At 37.5% G+C, this 22,862-nt stretch overlaps 1 protein-coding gene across 1 annotated transcript; it reads left to right on the forward strand.

Annotated features, from left to right (window-relative positions):
• The first annotated feature begins 294 nt into the window (after window positions 1-294).
• On the forward strand, window positions 295-2,094 carry LOC149208740 (7-deoxyloganetin glucosyltransferase-like). Its single transcript, XM_089394133.1, has 2 exons — window positions 295-820; window positions 973-2,094. The coding sequence occupies exons 1-2, from the start codon at window positions 325-327 to the stop codon at window positions 1,908-1,910; spliced, it is 1,434 nt and encodes a 477-aa protein (XP_089250259.1). The 5' UTR covers window positions 295-324; the 3' UTR covers window positions 1,911-2,094.
• Window positions 2,095-22,862: the final 20,768 nt, after the last annotated feature.

Raw genomic sequence — 22,862 nt, forward strand, 5'->3', positions numbered from 1 at the left:
AGACACAGACGATCAAAATATAGTTGCTGGGACCCTTTTATTTGATCACGAATCCTCATCTCTGGAGCGAACTTCAAAGACTTTTCCTGGTGCCCAACAGCTGTGATTAGAAATTTATTATTAAGTTTCTGTCATCTGATGTTTATTTCTCAGTGGGTCCGTTAGCATCACATGATTTCATTGCGTAGGTATTGTACAAAATTTAAATATAAGGCTCCTCATGGCTAGATTTAGCAATTTATGTTAATGCATCACTGCATCTGCTCTTTCTAGCTCTGAGAATCGGCTCTCTCTTCTGTGTTCGTGAAGTACGTCGATACCACTATGGCGAGCCGAGATCATGCTGTCATGTTCCCTTATCCTGCTGAGGGTCACATTAAGCCCATGATGCAGCTTGCCAAAATCTTGTACGCTCGAGGCTTCTATATCACCTTCGTTAACACCGACTATGTTCAAAAGCGGTTGGCTAAGTCCGGATCGGTGTCCGTGAAATCTCACCCGGCGGACTTCAGATTTGAAACTATTCCAGACGACCTGCCTGTGGATCATGGCCGGACCCTCAAAATAGATGAGTTATCTGAGTCCATGATTAATAATGGCCCTCTGCATTTCGACAAGCTGATTGACAAGTTGAAGCATTTGCAACCAGAAGTTCCTCCCGTGACATGTATTATTTCCGATGGGGTTCTTTCGTTTACGCAGAAAACCGCGAGGAAGCTGAGAGTTCCCAGGGTAGCTTTCTGGACGCCCAGCGCTTGTGGCTTCTCTGCTTATTTCTTCGTGCCTCTTCTCATTGACAGAGGTTATGTTCCTCTCAAAGGTATAGTATCACTATTGCAACTCTTTTCACTACACTGTATTGTGACGGGCTGTAATGTTGATTTCCCACCCAAAATTTCTGTTAGATTTTATCAAAATTTTGCGGGCTTAGTTAGACAACTCTCTTCCTGTAAATGCTATGGTTTATTGCAGATGAGAGCTGTTTTGCAAATGGGTACATGGAAGAAATAGTGAGCTGCATTCCTGGAATGGCCCCGCTGCATGTCAAAGATCTTCCCAGCTTCTTCCAAGTCACAGAATCTACCAAGGATTACATGTTTGACTATCTGAGAACCGAAGCGCAGGCTTCTCTGGAAGCCGACATGGTAATACTCAATACCTTTGATGAACTCGAGGGCCCTGTACTCGACGCACTACGAATCAGACTCCCCCCCTTGTATACTGTTGGCCCTCTTCTACACGCAGCAGAAAGTGATCAGAATCGAAAATCCCATCTGTCTGACAGCTTATGGGCCGAAGAGACGGACTGTGTGAAATGGTTGAACAGTCAGGAACCGTCTTCAGTTATTTATGTTTGCTTTGGAAGTATCACTGTCATATCTGACAAGGAGCTCGTGGAGTTCGCGTGGGGGTTAGAGGCGAGCAAGCAGCCCTTCGTGTGGGGTATTCGTCCAGATCTGATTCATGGTCGCTCTGCTGTTCTGCCTCCCGAGTTTTTGGAGAAGGTGAAGGACAGAAGTTTCTTGGTGAGCTGGGCTCCTCAGATTAAAGTGCTCTCACATCCTTCAGTCGGAGGTTTTCTGACTCACAGTGGCTGGAACTCCACGCTGGAGAGCATATATGCAGGTGTGCCCATGATATCGTGGCCCTTCTTTGCAGAGCAACAGACTAACAGGAGATTCGTTAGTGAAGTGTGGAAGATTGGGATGGAGATGAATGAAGTTGTGAGGAGAGAAGACGTTGAGAAAATGGTGAGGATGTTGATGAGAGGGGAAGAAGGGCGGCAAATGAAGATGAGAATTGAGAGGTTGAGAGATGCGATGTTCAGAGCAGTGGGAAAAGGAGGATCTTCTTACAATAACAAGGAGGAGTTTATTCAAAAATTGCAGAAGGGTCTCCCCATTATTTGATTCGATTTCTTCAGTAACTTTTCTCGTGATCGCGTTGAATAATTTTTCTTCTGGTAGGGGGTTAGTTTATTTCAATGAAGCCAATGATGGGTAGTATGATTGCGTTGCGGGCCGCAGCCAGACCGTATGTGTTATGGAAAAGAATTCTGATAATAAATATTTTGTTGCCCGGGGCATTAGACATACAGTCAAATTGATTTGATTTTTATTAATTTTTTAATATATTTCTGAAATAAACATGTATGTATATATGTAATTATTATTATTATTATTGTGATGTTTTAAAAAAATAATTATAATTTCAAAGACACTGATTGAATAAATAAATCAAATTAATAATAAAATAAAAAATTCATTTACCAATTAAAACTACCCTCCATGTGTAGGACTCTTTACTCTCGATTCATATGATAACCTAATATATATACACTTAACACCCTTATGGTATTATCCACGTTCCACATCACCCCAATAATCTATTCCAAATGGACACTTGCATTAATCATCTCTGCAATTCAATGTATAGATATGTACACAGTTCCTTTTTAATAACCTTATCTTATGGTTAAATGAATATATCTATATATATGTACAATGTTGTGATATTGGTAAGTTTTGCACCTATAATTCATATAGTGAGGAGGATTAGAAAATCCTTTGACATGACCACAGTACTAGCTAGGTTGAATTTTATCCACATACAAAAACACTTGACAATGGATCATGCCATTGATACATCACCACTTGATCTAACAGCCTCAAAACGTGTTAAGTGGTTTAGGGTAACTAACTCACCCACCTCACGTTGTTTGCCCGGTCATTTGGCCAACCGTCGTTGGGGTATCAGGGTTCTGCAACTTCATCCCTCTCAGTTAGGGTTTGAAGCTATTGGTTTCCATACCCATGCCTCCAGGTATAGCTTGCTTTATCTATACCCTTACTCGACTTACTTTCCTTTTTTTTTTAATTTTATTTACTGCTGATTTGACTTTTGATAAAATTGTTTCATGCAAGGTTTGAACAGGATTTCGTTTTCCCTCCTAGACACAGTCAATGGCACCATGGTTGATTACACATGCACAAAGGTTTCCCATAGTTCACTTTTTCATTTCAACCTTACGACGGTTTAGGTTGACTGGTCTCTGACCCAAGTTGTTTGCTTCCAGATTTCTCTACAGCAACACCCAAGGCGCTACACTCACAAGTAAACATCAATTTTGTTAAGCCTTTTATAGAATTACCTTCTCTCATTGCAAATTAAAGTCTGCTAATGAGAGTGTTTGCTTTACGTAGGTTGGAACCCTACTACCTTTCTTTGTCGCTCTTTAGACTTCTTTCTTTATGCGTCTTTGAGCTCATGCATCATGGTTTTCTTCTTTTCCAGGTTCTTCTATCACTCTCCCATGTTTATGCAAGGATCTCAGTATGAGGGTTCTGGAACACCCGATTGAATGATGGGTTCTGAGTTTTAATTAAAATAGTTATTAAACTGAAATCACTTAAGTCAGAGGGTTCTAAATTAAGTCTTTTATATTATTGGTAGTTAAACTAGTTAGTTATGTCGCTCTGTAATAACAATTTCCTTTAGGTCTTTCTTTAATTTGTAGAATATCATGTGATATGTGTTTCAAGGCCGAGAGTGTTTCTGGTTTAATGCTCGATGACTATATGTTACCTGCTTCATCTTTTTTTTAAGAAAAGAATTTGGTAGCACACGGTTAATAATCTTGTTTACTTTATGCCTTTTTATACGCTCTGTTTGTTTTCTTATCCTTTATGAGAAAGAATTATCATTAGGGTGTGTTCAGGTCTATTCGAAAGAAGTGTATAAATTCTTCTCACAGTTTTATATATTTGAGCACGTGGACCTTGTCTTACTATCGATAGGTTAATTTTTTTTTTTTGTAAATAAGTTAAGATGATGCACAAAGTCATAATCTTGTCCAGTAAGGTGCAAAACCCGAGGGTCCTTCGGGTTGGCTACCTTCCCATGTGACAAATCATTTCTTTACTCTTTTTGTTACAGGGACTAGACTACCCCTGAGATGAACTCCAATTCGCTCCTTGCAGTTAACCAGTCCCCACCTCGCTTAATTTTTTTACTCACCTTCCTGAGACGGTGTAGTCTTCTAGTCCATGCACTATTTTATTGATCTTGTACCTAGTTATGCATCAATACTTTCCTTTCGGTAGTTTACTCAACCCTTCTTTCATATTTCAATTTACGTATAAAAAATGGTAACATTAGAAGACTAAATTATGGCTTAAAGACTCTAAATCCTCAAAGACAGAGAAAATAAAACTAAGGACTTCTCAAAGCTTTGTTTTATTTTAGGGTTTTGATCATTCAATCATACTTTACAGTAAAGTAATATCCTTATGCATTCACTGAATTGTAACAAAATCAGAACAAAAGTTTCTATATGTACTTATCTGCATGGTTTCACGTGGTCCGAAAATTGATTCATGAGACATACTCCACCACCCAACCTATGAGACCGGCGATTGCGTCCTGGTCTCCCCTCGAGCCTCTTAGTTTCTAGAGCAATTTTAGACAGTAATAGTTATGGGACCTCAAGACCTCAAGTCTAGTCCAAAACTTTCTTCCAAGGCTTCCATTGGTTTGTAACCAGCTCAAGAACACCCTACAACAGTGATTCTTCTCACCTTGACAAGGTCCTATCAAAGGTTGTCCTCTTCTCTTGGTTACCTCTTTCTTCTTAACTTTCCAATCTTCACTTTCTTTTCCGATATTTTCATTTTCAATCTCTGAAAGAAGAGGAAGTAATTGTCTAACTACCTGGACCGAAAGATTACTCTTTTGGGTCTTCTCCCAAAATTTTTCTGTGACTTTACACTACTGTATACATTTTATTTTTATTTTTAAGAAAACAGAACTTAAATAAAAAACTTAAATGCTTAAAGTTCTTTTTCCAAACTTTCACCTTGTCCAGACTTACCAAGTCTTGCATAGTAAAAATAAATGACACATATTTACATGATCAGGGGATGTTACATCTTCCCCCCCATTATGCAAAACACAATCCCTGGTGTTCATACTTTCCCCTTGGAACAGGTAAGTGTATGCTTCTTTCTTAAGATTCTCTTCTTCCCATGTGGCCTCTTCCGAGCTCCACTGCACTTTAACCTGGGCGATAGCTTGTCTTTGTAACATTGTTTCTCTCATATCGATAATACGCAAAGGTTATACCAGGAACTCTCTGTTTGGATCGACCTATTCCATACCAAGAAATACTATCATTAATTACACCAAATTTCAACAAGAATTATTGATTACTAGAAATAATAATAATAATAAAATGTATATTCATCCTTACCTATACACCTCGCCAGTTAATTACATGCCTAGAATCATATACATATTTCTTTAATAGAGAGACATGAAATACATTATGGACTCGAATGTGGCAAGGTAATGCAAGTTGGTATGCCACAGGTCCAATTATTTTTAGGATTTGGAAGGGTCCACAATATCAAGGGGCTAATTTTTTGCACCCACTCCACCTTAGAGTGCTTTTCTTAGGTTTCACCAGAACATATACATGGTCTCCTACTTGAAACTCCATGTAATTCCTTTTCTTATCCGCATATACCTTCTGCCTATCTTGGGAAGCTTTCAAGCTCTGCCATATTTTTTTCATAGTCTTATCCATTTCTGCTAACATGTTTGGTCCCAACAACAACTTATCCTCAAGTTTATTCCAATTAACCGGTGTTCTGCACCTTCTTCCATACAAAGTCTTGAAGGGCCTCATTTTTTATGATTCATGGTAGCTATTATTATATGCGAACTCCACTAGGTGAATGTATTCTTCCCATTTACTTGGTTGTTGCATTACATGCATTCTTAACATATTCTCTAGTACTTGATTTACCTGTTCAGTTTGTCCATTTGTCTATAGGTGATATGTAGTGATGAATTGAACCTGTGTGCCCAATATAGTAAAAAGAGTTTTCCAAAATGTTGATGTAAGATTCACACCCCTGTCATAAATCATTACCTTTGGTATCCCATGTAATCTAAATACCTCTCGCATGAATGTGTTTGTTATTTTCATAGTTTCATATGTGGATTGAACAAGGATAAAAGGGTTACCTTGCTTAGTTTATCTACCACCACCTTGATTGAGTCATTTTTCTTTTTGGTCTTAGGTAGGCCTGTTATAAAATCTAGCGTGATAACTTCCCTTTTCCATTCTAGAATGGGTAATGGATGGAGCAAACCAGTTGGATGTTGGTGTTCAACCTTAATTTGTTGGCATTCGAGACACTTGGCTAAATATTTAGTAATATATTTTCTCATTCCAAGCCAAAAATAATCCTTTTTATTGCAGAAAATAATTTTTGATATCGAGGGTGAGCTGCATAAGGGCTTCTATGAAATTCATCCAATATTAATTGTCTTACGGTTATTTAGTTAGGGGCATATATCCTTCCTCTAAAAGTCAACAAATTTCTTTGTTTATGCCATATTCAGTACGATTTTCAGAGTTGTACATGTGTTTAGTTTATTGTAGTAAGAACATATATGTTGGGTCCTTAACTGCAGCTTCCTTAATCTATGCTAGAGAATTAAATTTCACTTCACTATAAGGGATCTCATATATATAATGTAATTTTTGACTTCGTGCATTAGCCACATGAGTCTCCTTTCCATTTCAATGTCTAATATCAAAGTCGAGTTCACTTAAGAAGGTTTTCCATCTAGCTTGCCATGCATTGAGGTTGGGTTGTTTAAAGAAGTTAGTCAAATTGTTGTAGTTTGTCACCAAAATAATTTTTTTCCTAATAAATAATGTCTCCATACCTTTAGGGCATGTACCACCATTCAAAAATTTAAATCATAAGTAGAGTATGTCTTCTCATGCTCTTTCATATTTCAAGATTCATAAGCAATTACTTTCTCCTCTTGCATCAATACTCACCCCGCTCCTTCCTTACATGCTTCACTGTAGACGACAAATTCCTTCTCTAGGTATGCAATTTTTAATACTAGGGTAGTGGTCAATAAATTTTTCAATTGTTCAAATCTTCATTGACATTCCGCTATCCATTTAAAAACATTTCCATTTTTCTGTAGGGAATTTATAGGATAGGTGATTTTAGAGAATATTTCAATAAAACAATGATATGCCAATCCCATAAAAGATTGTATATCAACAACATTATTGGGGACAGGCCATTCCATAATGGTTTTGATTTTCTCAAGTTCTACACCAATTCTGCCTACATAATTTACATGTCCTAAATGTTGTATCTAATCCTTATAGAAAACACACTTGTTGTATTTGGAATACAATTTATGTTCCCTGGGCGTTTGCAAGACTAGTTGTAAATGTTTCTTATGTTCCTCCAAAATCTTCGAGTATATTAGAACATCATCGAAAAATATTAAAACAAAAATTATCAAGATAAGGGTGGAAAATACCAATCATAAGACTCATTAAAGTTATCGGGGCATTGGTAAGCCCGAAGGGTAGCACAAAAAACTAATAATGACCATAACGAGTTCTAAAATTTGTCTTAGGAATGTCTTCATCTCTTATTCTTATCTGATGGTACCCTGATCATAAAGCAATCTTTAAGAATATTTTAGCATCCTTAACTTGATCAAATAAGTTGACAATTATTGGCAATGGGTATTTATTCTTAATATTCAACTTATTAAGTAGTTTTTAGTCAATGCATAATCTCATTGTACCATCCTTCTTCCTAACAAGCAACACAGGAACTCCCCAAGGTGATACACTTAGGCAAATGTACCCTTTATCAAGTAGTTCTTGCAGTTGCATCTTTAACTCATCTAATTCAGGTATACACATTTGATAAGGGGTTTTTTACACATGTAAAACCCCCAGAATTAATTGTATGGTAAAGTCTAAATCTCACTTGAGAGGTAGTCCGAGAATTTCTTCCAGAAACACATCAGCAAAGTCTTGAATTACTAGCAAATTATCTAGGGTAGCAGTTTTATCCTTTGAGTTAGTATAACCCACTTACACAACGTAAATTTGGCATCCTTTCCTAATACAGTTATCCAGTTGGGAGGCAGTAATTAGTCGCGGCTTCATGGGTCTCTTAACTCCTTGAATCACTTGTCTGACACCCTCCTCAGTAATATAATTGATGGTTTTGTATTTTTAGTTCACTAAGGACCATTGTCCTTCTAACCAGTCCATACCGATTAAAATATAATATGACCCTAGGGGTAGTATAATCAAATTCACACAAATTTGTTGACTTCCTATTTCAATAGGACAATTATCTTCTTTTGTGGTTACTCTTGTTTCAGCCCCGGTGACCAACTACACCAACCAAGGGTTTTTTAATTTATGGGTTGGTAGATGGCACATATATGTTATTTTAGGACTTACATAGCTTAATCTTACTCTTGGGTCTACTAAAGTAGACATAGCATGAACATACAACTTACCTTCAAGTTCAATCATAGTACATTGATATTTTGCTTGATGATCATCCAGGGTAGCATTGATCTTAGGTATCCTACGTGCCACCTCACCCATTGTTGAAGCCTCCTAAATATTTGCAACCTGCTCAATCCTAGTGCAATGAGGGATTTTTTTTTTTAATAATGGGGCTCCCCACAACCCCTACGCTGCAATGGAGGTATCTATTGTTGACTGATCTCTAGTTTATTAGATGCTTCTACCTATTTAGTCTCATCCTGTGATTTGAACTTTTGTTGATTTCTTTCGAAGGGTCTACTATGCTAGATTTTATGTATATTTATGATGTTTACCTTTCTTGATTTTTTTGTACCTGGAGGGTTTTTCTGCCATTTTTAACTTATCAAACTCTTACTACCCCCCCCCCCCCCTTTCTGCTTCATCTTTTGATAACAGATCTGAGTTTTTTGAATAGCTTCATCCATAGTTTTTGGGTTATCAAATTCCAAACTCTCTTTCATAAATACAGATAAACTACTCATAAAGTGTTGTACCTTGGGCCTTTTCTTCCCTTATATAATGTACATATCTCAATAAGGAGGTGAACTTAATCACAAATTCATCCATTGAGATTTGTCCCAACCAAAGGTCATGAAATTCCTTCACCTTGTCATCATAGAAGCACTCGGTCAAATACTTTTCTTTGAAGTATTTTTGGAACTCTCCCTAAGACACTCCCTGCTCATCAATTGCATGAACAGTTTTGACCTCTTCCCACCACAGCGTGGCTTTTCCTTGAAGTTGGTAAATTTCTAGCCTAGCTTTTATATTATCATTTTATTCATAAATGTTGGAATATTTTTTCATATTAATTAGCCAAGCCTCGGCAACTTCCTCTATATATCCATCAAAGGTTGGGGATCTAATTTTCTTAAATTTTCCTTTTAATTTTGTCTTTTGCTTCATATTTTTCTTATGATCAAAGAAATTATCAGATTCTTCACCATGTTCACCCTTATCCCTTTCCTGCCTCTGAGTGTGAATCCCCACATGAAAGTTCTCATCTCTTTTCCCTTGCCCTTCATCCCTTTCTTCGTTTCCATAGCTTGGTGTGGAGTTTCTATGATTCTGTTAGTGAAAAAGGCTTTTCAAGTTTCACTCCTAATCTCTCATCAATCTTTCATTATCACCTCGTAAATGAGCCATCTCAACTTTTAACTGTTGAACTATCTCTAACATCAGTGCAGTGGGGGTTTTCTTGTTCTCCTCCTAGTTGAACCCACACTTCCAAACTGGCTCTTGGAATCGGTAAAGGACCGGATTCCACATACAACCTTAATGGTTACGTACTTCCAGCTCCTCTCCATATTGTGCTTTCTCTGTGAACACAATAGATATTTTCTTACTCAATCTCCCAATCAGGTCATGGTATTTTAATGTGCCTCTAATACCACTTGTAACATTCATCAAGCATTTATAATTACCATAAAAAAAATCATTTACCAATTAAAACTACCCTAGGTCCATGTGTAGGATTCTTCACTTTGGATTCGTATGATATCCTAATATATATACACTTAAGACCCCTATAGTACCATCCACGTTTCACATCACCCCAATAGCCTATTCCAAATGGGCGCTTGCATTAATCATCCCGACAATTGAATGTATATATATGTACATAATTCTTTATTAATAACCTTGTCCTATGGTTAAATGAATATATCTATGTATATGTATGGTGTTGTGACATTGGTAAGTTTTGCGTGTATATTTCGTATCAGGAGGAGGATTAGAAAATCCTTTTACATTACCACAGTACTAGCTGGGTTGAATGCTATCCACGTACACCAACACATTGCAACGGATCTGGTCATTAATACATCACTGCTTGATTTGACGATCTCAAAACCTGCTAAGTGGTTTAGCATAACTAACTCACCCACCTCGCGTTGTTTTCTTGGTCATTTGGCCAACCGCCACTGGGGTATTAGGGTTTTGCAACTGCATCCCTCTCAGTTAGGGTTTGAAGTTGCTAGTTTCCCTACCCATGCCTACAGGTATAGCTTGCTTCATATATACCTTTTCTCAACTTACCTTTTTTTTAAATGATATTTATTGTGGATTTAAATTTTTATACACGTGTTTCATGCAAGGTTGGAAAAAGATTCAACTTTCCCTCTTGGACACAGTCAATGGCACCATGGTTGATCACACAGGTACGAAGGCTTCCCATAACCCACTTTTTCATTTCAACCTTACAAGGGTTTAGGGTAATTGGTCTCTGACCCAAGTTTTTTGCTTCCAGATTGGTCTACAGTGACACCCAAGGCGCTGCACTCATAGGTAAATGTTGATTTTGTTAAGCCTTTTATAGAATTACCTTCTCTCATTGCAAATTAAAGTTTTCTAATGAGAGGGTTTACTCTACGCAGGTTGGAACCATAATACCTTCCTTTTCTACTCTTCATACTTCTTTATTCATGCGCAGTTGAGCTAATTCATCGTGGTTTTCTTATTTTCCAAGTTCTTTTATCACTCTCCCATGCTTATGCAAGGATCTTAGTATGAGTTTTCTAGAACACCCGATTGAATGATGGGTTTTGAGTTTTAATTAAAGTAGTTATTTAAATAGAACCACTTAATTTCTCTAGGGTCAGAGGGTTCCAAATTAAGTCTTTTATGTTATTGGCAGTTAAATTAGCCAGTTATGTTGCTCTGTAATAACAATTTATTTAGGTATTTCTTTAATTTATAGAATATCATGTGATATGTGTTTCAAGGCCGAGAGTGTTTCTCGTTTAATGCTCGATGAATCTATATGTGTACTTGCTTCATCTCTTTTTTTTAAGAAAATAATTTTGTTAGCACATGATTAATAATGTTGTTTACATTATGAATTTTTATATGCTTTGTTTGTTTTCTTATCCTTTCTGAGAAAGAATTATCATTAGGATGTGTTCAGTTCTGTTCAAAAGAAGTGTATAAATTCCTCTCATTTTTTTATGTATTTGAGCACGTGGACCTTGTCTTACTATCGATAGGTTAATTGTGTTTTTTATCAGTTAAGATAATTCACAAAGTCATAATATTTCCCAGTAAGGAGCGGAAGCTGAGGGATCTTGGGGTTCACTACCTACCCATGCAACAAATCATTTGTTTACTCTTTTTGTTACAGGGTATGGACTACCCCCCAGACGAACTCTAGTTCGCTCATTGTGGTTAACAAGTCCCCACCCCGCTAATTTTATTACTCACCTTCCAAATATGGCATAGTCTTCTGGTCCATGCACTATTTTACTAATCTTGTACCTAGTTATACATCAATACTTACCTTTCGGCAGTTAACTTAACCCTTCCTTCATAAATTTTCAATTTACATATAAAAAATGGTAACAATAGAAAACTAAATTACAATCAAAAGACTCTAAATCCTCAAAGACCAAGAGAAAAGAAAACTAAAAAGAAATTCTCAAAGCTTTGTTTCTCTTAGGGTTCTAATCGTTCAATCATACTTTACAGTAAAAGAAAATCCTTATGCATTCACTGAACTATAATAGAATCAAACAAAAGTTTATATATGTACTTATCTACATGGTTTCACTTAGTCAGGAAATTGATTCAGGAGAAAGACTCCACCACCCCACCTATGAGACTGGTGATTACTTCCTAGTCTCCCCCCTAGCCTCTTAGTTTCCAGAGAAGTTTTAGACAGTAACAGTTTTGGGACCTCAACACCACTAGTCCAACCCAAAACATTCTTCGAGGGCTTCCACTAGTTTGTAATCAGCTCAAGAACACCCTACAACAATATTTCTACTCACTTTGACAATGTCATGTCAAAGATTATCCTCTTCTCTTGGTTACCTCTTCCTTCCTCACTTTCCACTCTTTGCTTTCTTTTACAATTTTTTCTTTACAATCTCTGAAGGAAGAGGAAGTAGCTGTCTAACTGTCTGGAACTAAATATTCCTCTTTTCGGGTATTCTCCTAAAAAATTTCCATGACTTAACACTACTATATATTTTTAAGAAAATATAACTTAATAAAATAACTTAAATATATAAAGTTTTGTTGACAGTGTTGGATCCGCCAACATTTCAAGGATATCCCCGGTATGAAGTCCCAACTAGACCTCACACCGTTTGGTGTAGGAGTCCCATCCAGTATGATGGCCCAGTTGCCATTATCTTAAAGATATGCCTTAGCTCTTGCTTGTCAGCACATGAGAGTGGTATACTTAGTCTTTAAACAGCGAGGTTCATGTGCCTGGTGAGTGCTTAGTGTCGCTTGTGTCAAAGTTCTTTCACTACAAAGGGAGAGGATGAGAGTGAGTCTCAAGTCGAAATGGAATAGTCCCAACTCTATTAGAGACACACAACATAGCAGGATTTGTGCAGCTTCTGGCGGAGTAGTCCACATGGATGTGGCAGTCACAAACACAAAGGTGAACAGATAGCACGTACAACACCCAGCGGAGTAGTCCACATGAGTGCGACGGTTATTATAAGAAGTTTATGAGAATGAATATGTCGAGTGTCCGACGGAATATTCCACATGGGAGAGACAGCATTAACAACTGATACAACACATTTCCAACAACATATGTACTAAAAGAACTGGAATAGTTAACATGTCTTAATACAGGTTAAAGCAACATGCATTACAAGCATCCAAAGAATAGTCTTACAAACGAATACAATACATGTGTGAAAATATGTTGGCCTATTAACAGGCTTCTGAATTAAGCGAAAGTTCCGTGACACATCCGTACACCATTACTTGACTAACCTTGATAGCAGGGTGTTGGAGCCACTGCTCGCTCCTCAAAGAAAATATTATAGTCTCTCAAGGCTATGTGGGAGGAGCCAAGGTGAAAAGTATTTTGCATGTACAAATGAGCGGTATATATAGTCAAGGGTGAATTGGACCCTTGTGACTCTTCGACTTCCCTCATGACTGTTTCACTTACAAGACTCTTCAATTGACATGACTCTTCAACTTTGCATGTGGGTCTCTTGGACTTCCACGTTACATTACATTGATTACAATAGTATGGCCCACAGCAGTGATATGGTCGAGATGACTCAACATGACAGTGATGGTATGTTCATGTTGATGGTGTTGTCGATGTCGAGCTGCATTGTTGTTGAATGATGAGTGTGCTCTTGGTGTAACATAGCTTCACCTCTGCATTGCAAGGTGTGCGGAGTCTTTGATTGTATTGGTGTTCTCTTGATGTTTCACATGCATGTATCCCCTTCGCTGGTAGTTGGCCTGCTTCATGTGTTCATCCATTCGCGAACAAGTCTCCTAGCATGTGCTCCTTGTTTGTCCCATTCGTCATCGCGCCATGTCTCATCCATGTACCTATATCTACAGTCACTCATGACGAGACGACATCAAATCTAGAAATCCCCTAATCTACCATGATGCATCATCTTTCGTTTTTAGGTGCAAGTGGTCAGGAGAGAGGACAAGGCTCTGAAACTACTCAGAGCACATTTCTAGCTGGGATGTGGGTTTCGGGGCACTTTCAAGAAAAATTACGCATAGGTCACTTGGAGGTTGGGATGAGCAGTCCGGAACAACAGTGACATTCTATGAGGTCTGGCGCAGATTGGAGGCAAAACTACATAATTTTTTTAGGGAAGGCAATGCAGGCAGTAGAGGGCACTGGCAGTGAAAACTGCACAGATTCTGAAGGGAGGCTGGGAATGGGCTATGGGAGCTTGCTAGAAAAAAATGCACGGAAATGGGAGGCATGCATGCAGGACATGTCTGTGCAGTTTCCGAGTTGGTCAGGGTGTCGGTCAGTTGGTGGACAGTCCAAGAAAACTACGCAATTTTTAGGAGGAGCAGCAGGTCAGCTGCCAGGGGGACTCACTGATAGAACTGCACAATTTTCAAATACAGTGCAGTGACGGGCAGCAGGTGTCTGTCCCTCTTCTTTGTGCAATTTATCCAGTCAACAGAGGAGGCATGCTGACAAATTTTGCGTAACTTTTTGGAGGAATGAAGCATGAGGTCACTGCCCAGTCAAACTCTTCGATTGACTAGCGAGAGGCTTGATGGATTGGCTTGCGGGCAGCGCAGATTGAGATTCCTTCTTGGGCAGCTTTTCCGTTGTTCTGGGTGACAGTCAGCCAAGTCGATTCCAAGATTGCACTATGAAGACTGCCTGGGAGGCAGCCTCAATCTCTGTGCAATTCTGGGTAGCATTACTTGGTCACTGAGGGTTGAGACTACACATTGTAGCTCAGCAAAGATATGGTTGATGGAGGGTGATCTAGTCGACAGATTTTTGGAAAAATGACTAAGTGTGTGAGCGAGTGAACTTGTGTATACATGACCTTACAAAATGGTCTGTATTTTTTGTTCTCTACCCTCAACGGAAGCAACCATTTTTCATAAATTCAGACAGCAGCTTTCCAATTTCTATCATGTGGTGCACGTATCAAAATGGCTCCCCTCTTTTTGTTGGCGGTTGTTGACCGTGGGTGAGGGATGGGCCGGTTAGCAGAGCACCCCACCGAGCAGAGAAAACTTTCCTTTCACCAGCCAATCAGGGTTCCAATGAGAAAGGTAGCATTAGCCCTTCACCCCCTCCCTGGAGTTGGACGCACACGTTCAACATGACTTGACGACAAGACACCTCAAACCAACAAGACAACATGCTCAGTGTGACTGACCGACGGGTGCGAGCGACAAGTGTGACACTTGAGATGGGTCGTTGAACAACCATGATGACACTTGCATGACATTGCATACAACTTTGTGTGTGAGTGCGACAGATGCTTACATAGCGAATACAACTTATACACACGAAGACAGATCTTCAACATAGACAGAACATGACTACAAGCACAACATTGCAACCAACATGCTAAAGGAAAATCGGTGAACAGTCAAGAAGAGATCATGTCAAGACTCGACACGAGCTCATGGGATGAGCCCAAGTGTTTGCAAATATCAAGGGAAAAAAAAGGAAGGCTCTGAAGTTGGATGCATACCAAAATTTTGGAGGGTGTTGTCGCGGCTACAACAAGTTCCTTTTTCCAGAATTTCACCTTGTCCAAACTCATCATGTCTTGCAAAGTAAAAATAAATGACACATATTTACATGGTGAGGGGATGTTACATGGATAATAATATTTATGATTTAAATTATGAAAATAATAGTTATGATTTAAATTATGAAAAAAAAAAAAACTAATAAACAAGAATAATATTTTAATGATGTTTTAAATGTAAATCAAATAAATATAAAGAATAATATTTTATTGAGAATAAAAATTATTTAATAAATATAATATTATTAATATTCTTAATTAAATTTTTTTAGGTGTAGTTTAATTGTGAAAGTGTTATGTGAAGAATATCCAACTATATCGGGTTGTCAAAGCTGACCAACTCCTGCACCAAGGCAAGTGGCTCACTAGGGACCAGGCTCAACAGAAGTTTCCTCACCTTATGGAGGCTCTCCACGCAATGGAGAACATTTCTTCCTAGGGGGAATGATCTAGGTGGATATTCGTGGCCACCCACATATCCCACCTAGACCTCCAATTAGTTTCATTTGTTTCCTTGTTTATTTTAGCATTTACTATTTTTAGCATTTTTTCGGGTCCTAAACTTCCAAAGTAGTTTTGACACCCTAAACGCATTTTTTTGAGGCCCGCTACAGAAAATCTTGTAGTAATCGGAGAGACCTTTCCAACAAGGTATTGTATCAAGTTATGACCCTGGGAAGTTGCCTGTCCAACTAACCCCAACGGGGCCCACAAACTCTTGGTGTTACATCTCCTAGGGTTAGGGTTTTGGTTGTTTAGGGTTTTCTCATGTTTTTCAATAATAAATAGGCCCTTGAGCCTCATTGTAACATAGTTCAAAGGCATGTAGCCGCCACATCTCTTCTTAGAGATAAGCTACCATCACCCGAGCTAGTCTTATTTCCATTATGTTTGTAAGCATATTTCATTATTTGATATTAATGAAATGAAGAGTAATTTTTGCTACATATTTATATTTATGGTTATATGTTTAATTTATTGCATTCATGTTTAAATTTGGATCATATGGTGTAGTAACAACCACATCTCCATCCACTGTTGCAGGTAGAAGAAGAAGAGGTAGTGCCGAAGTTGGAAGGAGGCATGGAGCATCCCTACTTTGTCAACTCATATAAGCAAGATATGAACTACCCCACCTCTTTCAATATAAGCTATAATGCACAATTTCAACCATGGTATCTGTTTGGTCAATTTAGTGTGTCCTAAATTTCTACATTAATTATCAATCCGGGAGTTGTAAACTGATGAAGTGTAGCGCACTATATGTGCAAGATAGCCTCTTTCTTATGTTTTTGTCATTTTTCAGTTTTTATTTTGTGTTGGGGGTTTTTATTTTCGTTTATCTCCTAATGTGAATGGAATTCTTATTCCTGAGTCTCTAGAAGGCAAGTATGGTTATAGATTTTAAGGCGATTGTGTCCTCTATAATGGTTCCAAAAACTTAACACTTCAAAAGGTCTTAAAACATACTAGTGATGAAAGTTGTACTTGAACAAGAATGAAAATGTGCTGCTATTTAAAACAAGTAAATAATGTGTTGTTATTTAAAACAAGTAAATAATGAACTACTGATCATGAAACTATCATCTCTGCTGCTGTCTAAATACAGAAAAATGATTTAAGCTACTGCACTCAAAGAAATTAAGAATTGCAAGGAAAGTAAAACTAAAATCAAATTACACATTCATCATTCGATCCCTCGCCAGTAGTCCAACTATGGCTTTTGGAGGTAACCGACAATGATATGAGCAATTTAATATCTAATTGCAGAAAATTAAAACTAAAATCAAATTACACATTCACAATTCAATCCCTCGCCAGTAGTCTAGCTATGGCTTTCGGAGGTAACCGTCAATGATATGAGCAATTTAATATCTAATTGCAGAAAAGTAAAATTAAAATCAAGTTACACATTCATAATTCGATCCCTCGCCAGTAGTCTAGCTATGGCTTTCGGAGGTAACCGTCAATGATATGAACAATTTAATATCTAAGCTAACTAATAAAGCAAGGAAACAAAACTAAAATCAACAAAACAGAACTGGAATTAAAAACTAGGAAAAGCAAAGCCAGCAGAGAATTAATCCCATGTCATTAGTCGTTGTGAAAATTATATGCAGATGCCCGGGCTGCCTACTCTATCCTAAAACATACATGCACTAATCAGTGTTATACAAAGCTATAAAATCATGAACAAAAGTGGAATGTTAATACCATGACAATTGAAATATACACAGGTGGAATATATGCAAATGGAAATAAGGAGACAATGCAGGAAACTTTACAGCAACAAGAGAAACAAAACCTCAGCGTACAGGGGCCCTCTGTACAGCCTCGGTCAACAGGCTATCAATCCAAGATTATGTTCACATAATCATGTAGAAACAGAGTCTTCTTATATATCTCATAACACAGTTACAGCAATAAAACTAGTGTCACGGCACAGTGGGCTTGAACAGCAAAAATTACATTCACAAAAACTAAGACTATGCATTATAGAAACACGTTATTTAAAACAAAGTTTACATAACTATTTTCTTGGAGAACTGCGTGAACATGGGACACGTAAAAGACAACGTCCATGGATTTAGCGTACTGGTTGTCGAAAATATTAAATCTATCAACTATGGCTGTTAGATTCTCGTCATGGGTCAGTCTACAGGTGGCAACAGACCCTAGAGAGTTAGGAACGGCCACGCATCCTTCAGAATCCTTCATGTGCTGGAAAACAGAGTCTGGCTGCCGTAGGACTCTTACGTAGGACCATCGTTTGACCACCGTTGACCACAACTTCCCTTGATGAATTTGGCTGAACCAATAGGACCTGATCCATGTCCAGGTCATTTCTAACTTACCCATGTGGCTTGTTTTTCCTGGTGACACCTGCAACATAGAATTTAACAAAAACAACTGCGAAAGTTTAATCAGCTGCGGAAAGTGACTGGATTTCGCAGCTAATGAGAAAAATCTAGTTCAAACAGCAAACACAAAAACATAGTCAGAAAACCACTTAAATGCTCTTTTAAAATCAATATGCAATGATATCTGATAGCTTATGGAGTGCTGGTGAGGGAAAAAGTCTGGGAAAAATGTGTAGGAGAGGTGTAATTCCAAAGCTCTACAGTATCCACCTAGCACCTCACCATGGTCTCCATGGTTTTATCCTTCCCAATAGGGTAATCCATATTCATGGTCTTATCCTCCCCAATATGTCATTCCTCATTTTCATCCATATCAACACCAACCTCCTCAATGGGGTGATCCATATTTCCTTCAACATCCTCAATATCCTCCATACCAAACTCAATGTTATCCATATCATCCACCTCCACCACAGCCATTCCAAATTCCCACTCCCACTCAATTACCTGCACAACCATTTCCAAACCCAGGCAATAAAGTAACTCTGCCCACGTACAATGTTGAGGTACAAAATTTTTAAACATCTCCTCTTGATCTTAATCTTAGATCTAGAAAAGTGTTGGAAAAAATAGATTACCTTGCTCCTATTGAAGAACAACATCTAAAAGAAGAAGATCCAAAGGAGAGTAAATAACCATGGACCACATTTGATGGAGAGTAGCCATTGGAGCATGAGATTGAAGAATTTATGCAAGGCTTATCATCAGATGCTTTATATGTTCAAAGGGCTAATCAAAAAATAGTATAAGATTTGAATGGCATGGAAGAAGAAGGAATACAGAATGATCCATATGAGTAAGTGAAGCAAGGGCATCACAATTATATTTAAATATGGTTCCAAACAATCATTATGTCACAATAGCACACTCTTCTTCAACAATTCGTGATCTCATCTCAGTTAAATTAGTTGGTCTATCATATTCAGGTACATGTCAAAGCATATCTTTTGAGTCTACACAAGAGTTTATCTTTCATCTTGTTATGCACATGGCTCTAATGGAAGTTTTCCTATACTTGAAAGAGATTTTCTTTTTTCAAGTAGAGTAGGACATGAAAAAATAAATAAAGACAAAAAAAAAGAGAAAAATAAGAAGAAAAATAAAATCTCAGGTGAAAACCTTCGTTAAGGCACCTGAGATTGGCTCATTGATTGAAAACCTCCATGAGATAGTAAATGGGTTGGAAGAAAGAGAAAACAAAAATAAGATCCTAGGTGAAAACCTCTTCTGAGGCACCTAGGCAAACCTACTAGTTGAAAACATCATTGAGGTAGCTAGTAGTCCTAGGGAAAAAAGAAAAAAAAACAAGAGAAAAAGAAAAATACACATAGGAAATGTCCTTATTACCAAGATGAATGTGCAGGAAAATCATCAAAACAAAATAAACAGGTGAGCTTGCATATTTGGCTCCAAGCCTAATACATGCATCTTTAGAGGAACCAAGAAGCTTCCTCACAACACTGTCATCCATTTCCTAACCATACACAACCATTATCAATCATTCCCAAGTCTTTTTCATTCATTTTTCTTATTTTCCTGAAGTGCTACAAGAAAGTTTTGTGTTGTTGCAAGATTGTAAAAAAACACATGGCATAAATTATATTGACCATATCTTGAAAACTGTGCATCCATTGACTGATTTGTTTCATGTGGAGATGCATAAGTACGATGGTAACATTCTCAATAAATTTCAACAAATTCCAGTGCATACTTTTCGAGAAATTGGCCACCATCACTCACAACCATTTTCCATTTTTCTCAAGAGTCATGCATCCATTGGCTAAGATTTTTTATGGAGAAATGAATAAGGATGATGGAAATGTGCTCAAAAAATTCCAGGTGAACGTAATATATCATTTGAGAGATATGGATTAAACAAGTATGTTATAGGATTTTCTTGTAGTGCTACAAGATTGTCCCATATTTGCTATAGGATTGTGATCGACATAAATAAAATATTTTGATCCTATGTTTTCCATGGGGCAATGAAAGGAGAGTTCCACCACACCACCATCACCCATCCTCCACACCATTTAACCACTTCTCCACCCAAATAATCATCTTTGTCCATTAAAAAAAAAACAATTTTTAACACTCTTTTCATTATTTTCACCACAACCAAAGCTTATAATCCTTGTCCATGAGTTTAACATGAATCATCAGAGTTTTTGGATGCATTTTGTGAATATTATTGTGATCATGGGGGCGTTTATGTGATTGCTACAGGAAAGAACCCAATCTTGTAGCATTATGCACAAGCATTCCATAACCACAATCAAAAGCACTTGGAAACACCAAAATTATTTGTTTTTTATACATCATGAAGCATTGAAGGATCATCTCTTTGATCTTGGGAAGCTAAGAAACTTCTGCAGGGATGCTACAGAGTCATTGTTCACCTTCAACATTAGCAATTGATCAACCTTCTCAAGAACCTATATTTTCAAGCTTCAATTCGTCAAGCACATTTCAAGAGAAAAAAAAAATGAAATTTCAAAGAAAAGCCAATGCATGGAGAAACAAGCATAAGAAAATGAAACCTCAAGAAGCCAACATATCATCCATTACCTCTCTTTAGAAACAACATGAAAACATCAAGTGATCAACACATCAACTTTAGAACCACCAAAGGAAACTTCAACAGTCATATCAGCAACCTCAATATTACCTGCAAAAACACATAAAGGGTAAAGCCCAGGTATGAAATCCTCAAAACCTCTCCTACAAACTTATTTTAGCTCAAAAAATTGTTGCAAGTGTATGAAGGGAAAAAAAAATTACAGCCAAAATTAGTAGAAGCGAAACCCCAACCTTATCTAGTAGTTAACTTCACTTTTCCACCAACACACCCACATGTGTGGGAGAGGAACAAGACAAAAGTGAAAAAGACTTGAGAAACTAGGTTGTTATCATTTAGTCACAATAGAGGACAAGAAGTGTGAAGGGGAAGGTGGGGCCAGCTCAATTAATTCAAAGAACTTTGAGTTCATTTTACATGCACTGGAAAAACAAAACAAAACAAAACAAAACAAAACAAAACAAAAACAAAACAAAACAAAACAAAAACAAAACAAAAACAAAAAACAAAAAAAAAAAAAAAAAAACAAAAAACAAAAAAACAAAAAAAAAAAAACCAAAACAAAAAAAACAAAAACAAAAAACAAAACAAAACAAAAAAGAGAACACACCGCCTCTTGGCATGAAAACTAGCTACTACAATATCCTACAAGCGTTGCTACAAGAAGTGTGAAGGGGAAGGTGGGGCTAGCTCAATTAATTCAAAGAACTTTGAGTTCATTTTGCATGCACTGGGCAAAAAAAAAAAAAAAAACAAAAAACAAAAAAAACAAAACAAAAAAGAGAACACACCACCTCTTGGCATGCAAACTAGCTACTACAATATCCTACAAGCGTTGCTACAAGAAGTGTGAAGGGGAAGGTGGGGCCAGCTCAATTAATTCAAAGAACTTTGAGTTCATTTTGCATGCACTGAACCAAAAAAAAAAACAAAACAAAACAAGACAAAACAAAACAAAAACAAAAACAAAAAACAAAAAACAAAACAAAACAAAAAAGGTGGACACACTGCCTCTTGGCATGCAAACTAGCTACTACAATATCCTACAAGCGTTGCTGCATGATATAGACAACTTTCTACAGGATCCTACAGGTTGCCATAGGAAGTTGACAGAGTGTTATAATATGCTCATTTTTGTCCAAAACTTCCATCAGACCCTAATGAAAAAAGGAAAACTACTAGGAGGAGTGTAAGTACAAATTTTCTTCAATGTCACTTGATATAGGAACTTAAGGAATTACATCAATTCTCAAAAAAACGCTTTGTATTTCTCACATTTTTAAATTTTAGAAAGAAAAAGCAGTGAATTAATTGAATATTTATGTTATGTTATAGCGGCTACAGCCGCCCTCCAAAATTTTGGCTCGCATGCAAATTTCGTAGCCTAACTTGGATCCTGCGATCGATCATCCTTGGTCACTTATTGGTAAGATAATGATTTCAATCTCCCCTCCTTGATCTTAAGAGTTGTCTATGTCCTCATCTTATGCAACATGTGTCATCTTTGGGCATAAGGGTTGTTGTTTGTCATGCAAAGGGAATGGTGTCTTGCTTCAAGGGAATTGTGTGTGTATGAGTGGTTGTCATCAAATATACATGTTTCACACTCACTTCATGCACTTTTGTGACTAAGGTTGTTGCATCAAACAAAGTATGTCGTATGAATTCTAGATGGTCCACATTGTGACACTAAGTGTCCATGTGTGATCACATTCAAGTCGTGTCATTGTTTACATATGTTTCACTGATCTCACACTTAGCCATTTATCCAAGCAACCTAGCCTCATCCAGCTTCCCTGAACTCTTTCTTTTACTTCCACAACCATCAATATTCCTCCCTTGCCTGTTGAAAACCATCAGTGCATAGAGACACCAACCTCCCTTTCTTGTTGAAACCCCGCAGTGCGCAGAGACCCCAGCCAGCACTACTCTCCAAAAATGCACAGAGCAGT

This window comes from Pinus tabuliformis, chromosome 1_2 (genome assembly GCF_031772625.1).
Source record: "Pinus tabuliformis cultivar Carrire ecotype Pingquan chromosome 1_2, CPIR1, whole genome shotgun sequence".
Classification (NCBI taxonomy): Eukaryota; Viridiplantae; Streptophyta; class Pinopsida; order Pinales; family Pinaceae; genus Pinus; species Pinus tabuliformis.

What these genes read in the sequence shown, in the direction of transcription:
- LOC149208740 (XM_089394133.1), top strand. Translation starts at nt 325, where the DNA reads ATGGCGAGCCGAGATCATGCTGTCATGTTCCCTTATCCTGCTGAGGGT. An exon ending in AGGTTATGTTCCTCTCAAAG is followed by an intron (nt 821 to 972) that starts GTATAGTATCAC and finishes GGTTTATTGCAG; the next exon opens with ATGAGAGCTGTTTTGCAAAT.